Source organism: Lathamus discolor, chromosome 6, assembly GCF_037157495.1.
Source record: "Lathamus discolor isolate bLatDis1 chromosome 6, bLatDis1.hap1, whole genome shotgun sequence".
Lineage (NCBI taxonomy): Eukaryota > Metazoa > Chordata > Aves > Psittaciformes > Psittacidae > Lathamus > Lathamus discolor.
Window position 1 is genome coordinate 22,642,427 of NC_088889.1, and position 6,069 is coordinate 22,648,495.

General features: G+C 46.4%; 1 protein-coding gene across 1 annotated transcript; it reads right to left on the reverse strand.

The window, feature by feature from the left end:
* Positions 1–555: 555 nt before the first annotated feature.
* SIVA1 (SIVA1 apoptosis inducing factor) lies at positions 556–2,322 on the reverse strand. Its single transcript, XM_065683840.1, has 4 exons — positions 2,164–2,322; positions 1,820–2,017; positions 1,290–1,440; positions 556–801 (listed from the first exon to the last, which is right to left on the reverse strand). The coding sequence occupies exons 1-4, from the start codon at positions 2,279–2,281 to the stop codon at positions 744–746; spliced, it is 525 nt and encodes a 174-aa protein (XP_065539912.1). The 5' UTR covers positions 2,282–2,322; the 3' UTR covers positions 556–743.
* Between the last annotated feature and the right edge of the window lie 3,747 nt (positions 2,323–6,069).

Here is a 6,069-nt window from a genome sequence, read left to right on the forward strand (position 1 = left end):
TCCATGAGCTACTTCTGAGTGGGTTTTCAAGAAAAGATGAAGTTTACAATGTAGATAATGAATTTATCAAACAAGCTACTTTCCAATAAAGTCCTTGCATAAGGTGTATGGTAAAATTAGTCTTTAACATCCAATTATTGAGAAAAGATTTTTTTTTCCTCCAAGCCTGGTGTACCATTTCTATCAAAGTTACCATGGAAAGAACAAGCAAAACCATCCAAACTTGCAGTAATCTTAAGTTGTTTGTGACAGTTAAAAAAATTCTAACCAGAAACCAGGAAATTTTCTATTTGAAAAACCCTGGCTGATTTTTCAAGTTCGCTCATAAAGAAAGTGTTGTGTGTCCGGAACAGATTTATACCCACCTGCAAGCACACAACGAGCAACTGATTTCTATTCTGATCCCACAGAAGTGTGTCCTAACATGAGCAACAAATGGAGAGACACTTGACAAATATTCTGAATTCTGTATCACATAAGGTGTATCACCAGGCATGAGCACAGGTAGGCCCCCACCAGATAACCACATCAAATTAGGAAAAAGAAGAAAGTTGGCTCAAAGTAATCTGGAAAGCCTCAAAATATAAAACTTTATTTAGCTACAATATAAAGTAGTATAAAGATATAAAACACAGAAATTTCATAATTAATTCACATGCTAAAAGGATTAATAGGCCAGCGGCAAGGAGGAGACTTCATAAAATGTACAAACATCTCAGCCATAAAGGCCATTTCATCAAGATTCAGACTTGAAATATCGAACAACCACCGCAGAGAACTTGCTCTCCCACATCACCATAACTAGGAAGCAAAAAAGAAAAACAAAAAAAGGGAAGTAAAAAGAAACAAAGTCAGTGTCTCTGCTATTTCTGGAACATCAAGAATGCCATCCTATTCCATTATCACTGTAACAACAGGACTGCCACACAGTACACTCAGTATTTCTTGATATTACATAACTTAACAATGATAGCAAGAAATTAAGATTACTCCTTGGGAGTTCATCATTCATCATTTGCCAGCATGCCATATTGCTGGTGGGAAAGCAAGAGGAGTTTTTGATCCTTGAACATTTAAAGGAGAAGCTAAACTTGACTTGCACCAAGACTGATCAGACCATTTCACAAAGGCATTTTATTTCCCATGTTTCAGACAGTTTTACTGCTGCATGAGAAGAGCTCAAGTCCTTTGAGTAGATGAGCCACATATCTGTCAGGTCTTCATATGCTACCGACAATTTGCAGAGCACATACAGTTAAAATTAGCTTAAAAATTCAAAAGGCACTTACTCCAGAGTAGAGCACAAAGAGCAGATAACTGTGTTACAGCAGCTGCAGAGGCTGCTGCAGTTCTGGCAGACAAGCTGGTCACATTGCGTACAGGTTCCCTTGACATCGGTTCTCACACACGATGAGCAGGCTCTGGAAGGTCTCACGGGTGCTTGGAAAAGATACAATTAAGACAAGATGTATTTCACAGCAAAACAGAGAAAGCACCTGGAAGCTGTAAGGACTGCAGAGCGCGGCGCTTCCACCCAGCGTTACAGCTACAGGTGGCAGCACTCTGCAGAACACACTTGGAGGCACCCGCACAGCGCTCACTACTTACAACTTCGCGGGTTCCTTTCCCGCTCGGCGGCAAGACTGCTGAGAGATTCTCAAGCAGTCAGTGCAACAGCTTCTAAACCAGTCAGTGAAGCTCAAATTTAACCATTTCTTTCTAATAAAGGACCATGAAGAAAAACAACGGAGGGACACCCTCCCGCCCACCCCACGACAGCGCAGCTCGCTCAACGCCTGCCCGCGGTGGGGCCGCTCACCCTTCCCCGCAGCTACGGAGCGCCTCAGCAACTTCCCGTCATGGCCGATGAGCAGCTGCCCGCTCCAGCGGCGCCCCGCGCTGCCGTCCTGGGCCTCTCCGCCCGGCTCCACCGGGCGGGTCACCGCAGCGGGGCTGGCGGGCCAGGCGCCTTCCATGTACGCCTGGGCGCCCCTGAAGAGCAGCCGCCGGGTCCTCTCTGTGGGCGGGAGAGCAGAGGAAAGTCAGGAGCGGCTTCTCCCCGGCACCACCCGCCACCAGGCCCGAGGGGAGGCGGCTGGAGGCCTGCGGGCACGGGCCGGGCGCCGACAGCTCCGGCGCGCTCCCTCAGTCGCCCCTCCTCACCGAAGACCTCCCGCCGGTACTCTTCGCCCCGCACGCCGCGGCTCAGCTCGCGCAGCCCCACGCGCGTTTTCAGCTGCAGCGGAGCCCCCTCCCCGAAGGGGCAGGAGCGCTTCGGCATGGCGGGCCCGGCCCGGCCCGGCACCGCCTCCCCCGGACCGCCCCGCCCGGCGCGTCACGGCCCGGCCCGGCCAATGGCGGCACGGTAGCGGGAGGGGCGGTGGCGTCGCCGTCGCCTCAGGCCGCGTCCGCCGCCCCGGGCAGCAGAGCTCGACGGCTGCTGAGGTACGCAGGGGTGGGCACCGCTCGGAGCTGTTCGCCCCGGATTTTCTGTTCGCTCTTCTGCGCGCCCTGCCCGTGGTGTAGAGAATCCGGCAGCACAAAGCAAAACGTGGTTTTGAAACTCGGGTGTGTCGATGAACGTTCTCCCCCCGTAGGTGTTTCTGCAGATCCTGAGGGTTATGTCTGTGTTCGGGCTCACCTAGTTCTTCCTGAACCACCGGGCAAAGTTAGAGCTGTCCAAGTGCCATAGAACCAGCGAAAATGCGCACAAGTGAAAGAATTCATTCCCTTTCTGTAAAGCCAGCGAGGAGGCCGGGGACGCTCCCACTGGTCCGAGCTCCGCAGCCCCTGCCAGTGGGAGCGGGCTCACCACTCAAGTGCGATCTCAGACTGATGCCCACATTCCGCCACACCACGGGGCTAAACCCCGAGACTTTCTGCGGTCACTGTGTGACAGGGAATTACTGCAGTTTATCGAACTGTCTCCCCAGTGAACTGATGGATTCCCCAATGTCAAGCTCCCTAAGACTCGGCTGGACAAGGGGCTGGGACATCTAGTCTAGGTCATGCTTTGCCTTGAAAGGCTGGACCAGATAATCCTTAAGGTCCTTTCCAACCTGGTATTCTGATTCTGCGATACAATTAAATTGCTATTTATAAGTAAGCTTTCTATAGCAGTCTAGGTATTGTTTCCTGGATTAAAAGCCTCACATTCAATTCCAAGTCGCAGTCAGTCTGGTTACTGTGCATATTTTGAAAATACACTGTTTTTCTAAGGGCAAACAACCTTTAAAACTGGTGTTGATGTCTCTAGTGCAATGTTTTGTGTCATTTGAAGAACATAGTAAGTCACAACATTTGTATTGCTTCCAGAGGGGTTTCTGAATTCAAACCTTCACATGTATGCATGTAAAAGTCACAGGCAAGTACAGGAGTGATTTTTCCATCAAGGAACACCAAAATCACATTTCATCAGCACTAGCTTCTGAACTGCTACTAGTTTGCAGGTAAAATCACACTGATTTCATACAGGTTAATGTTATTTTTTATATATATATATATATATTTTTTTTTTCTGTAGCTCCTCTCAGCCTAGCCTTGTGGTCTGTGGAGTGGAGTGGAAGCTAATGCACAGTATTGACAATCCCTTCTGAGCTCCAAGTCTTACTCCTTCCGCACTTTCTTTTGCTGTGAAGATTTGTACTTCAGCTTCTTCTGGATGTACTTGCAAATGCACACTTAAAGATGTTTGGCAGACAACTTCCCACTGAACATTGAAAACTCACAGTTGTTTCCTCCTAAGGAAATGTCTTTGTGAATATTCATCAGATATAAACTCTGCTGTCCCCGAAGCTCTCTGGGGAATAGGCATGAATCTGAAGGGAATCTCAGTCAAAACAGAGGACAGCAGATCACATGTTTCACTAACAATGTGCAAGGTAAATGTGGATGGAACTCGCTTGTCTGAGACCTGGATGAAACACAAAAATGTTGAAAGTGCTGTTCTGCTTGTGAAGAAGGAGTGTTCTAAAACGCTCATCTCAGAATATGAAGTAGATTTGAAAATGAGAAGCACGTGTCGCAGCAGTGCTGCTGGTGCTGTCACCAAAGGGTAAATTTAAGGTAAATTCCCTGAGGGATGACTACATTTACATGTGCCACCACCACCAAACTGCAGGGCAGGTGCAGAAATCTGCTGTAGCTGACTCAGCTCCAGGTGGTGACATCTCTCAATCTTAACAACATCTGTTACTGATCAGCTATTTCCTATTTGTAAGACATGAGGGCAAAATAATTCTGTCTAGTCTGTACCAATGTACCTCAGCATCGTACAGGGAGGAAATGGCTCATCTGCCAGTCTGTTGACTTCTTACCCAATAGAATGATTCTGAGTATTTTATTACTTTCATAGCAGTAAGCCTTGAGGAAGATCCACTGGTGATTTGGAAGCAGAAGAAAGGCTGAGATCTGATCTGGCAAAGCTTGCTGGCGTGGAGCATTCAGGAAAATTAATGCTGATGATTTCCCAGGTTAGTTAATGAGATTGTTATGTTACATTGCACAGCTTCTGAATGGGAAAAAGTGACCCCAAAAACCCCAAACCAGTAATGGTAATTCTGAAATACGATTTTGGTTTTTCCTTGAAAAAAAGGAAATTTGTGGAAAAAAAGCAGAGAATAAAAATTAGTCTTTCTCTTGCCACTTTGCTTCTCTTGTGCCTGTGTGAATGTTACAGACAAATTGCCTTGTTGATAGCGTTGTCAGTCACAGAACAAAGAAAAATTAAATTTCTTTTTTTTTTCAATAGTTTCTACTTCCAGTAAGCAAATTTAAAGAGCAAAATGGACTGTGCTCTCTAAGTCTGTCTTTCCTAATCTATTTCTATCAGTGCCTCAAGAAAGTCAGGGTAGACACAGAAGGACTCTGGCCATAGTTCGGCTTCATCTCTTTTAGCAGTTTAGAGCTCAGAAATCCTCTGAGCCAAAATTTCCATCTAGATCTTAATGTTTAATAGTTGCCAGTATGCTTGTTCTTCACAAATTTGTCCGGTCCCCTTCACAAAACTGGTAATGTTTAATTTCTTTGACTAGCAAGGTCTGTAAGTCTGTAATGTTATTATTAAAAAATGCTTCATCAGGCTTTCTTCCAGTTTGCTGCCTGCTAATTTCCTTGGGGGCCTCCTATGACTAGTTTCATAAAAAGTAGCAGATAGCAATTCCCTATTGACTCTCTGCATAACATCCATGACTATAAAGATCCCTCCTGTATCATCCTCCCTCATATTTTATTCAAGTCAAAACATTTTGTTATGTTGAAGCACTCATTTGCACCGTGTCCCACCTCACATCCTCTGCGCTACATCCCAGTGCATGGCACAGGAAGCCTCAAACATGCACTGGTGCTCTGGAGAGCGACTGGGGTGCATGGGAAGGGATGGAGGGTGCCCTGAGAGCTCAGGGCAGCAGTGGGCTGGATATCTGAGAACACCGTGCACACCTAGGCTGCAGGGTACAGACAGCCTCACTCCTTTTACATACCTCCCATGGTCTCTTAGCATCCTTCCTGAAGCTAGGTGGCCAGTGTGCTGGCTGTGGGCATGCTGTGCAGGTGGACCACACAAATCCAAAGGTGTTTTCTTCTCGGTCCCTCCCCTAGTAATTCCTAACATTTTATTTGCCATTTTGATTACTACTGAAGTACCAAACTGGTGCTTTCAGGGGACTATTCATACATGGTTCACAGCATCACTCCCCTGAGTACTAATCACTTAGTTCAGAACTCATCACTCCATGTATATAACTGGGGTTATTTTCCCCCCATGTGTACTGCTTACTTACACTGCCAATTTGTTGCCTGCTTGGTATTGTAAGAGCCTCGAAAACACACAGCTGTAGCTCATCCCAGTTGGCTTTCAGATTTAACAGTAATGCAGCAAACACTGATACCTCACTGCTCATCTCCCTTCCTCAGAGTACTTTAACATACTGAGTTGCCAGCAGCTTCCTCAGGTTTACCAGTAGTCAGGAGTACACTAATCCCTTCATAAGAACTGACATCACATTCCTCTTGCACTGAGACCAATTTAATTAAATATATCACATTCAGACCTGAACTACAATAGAATTT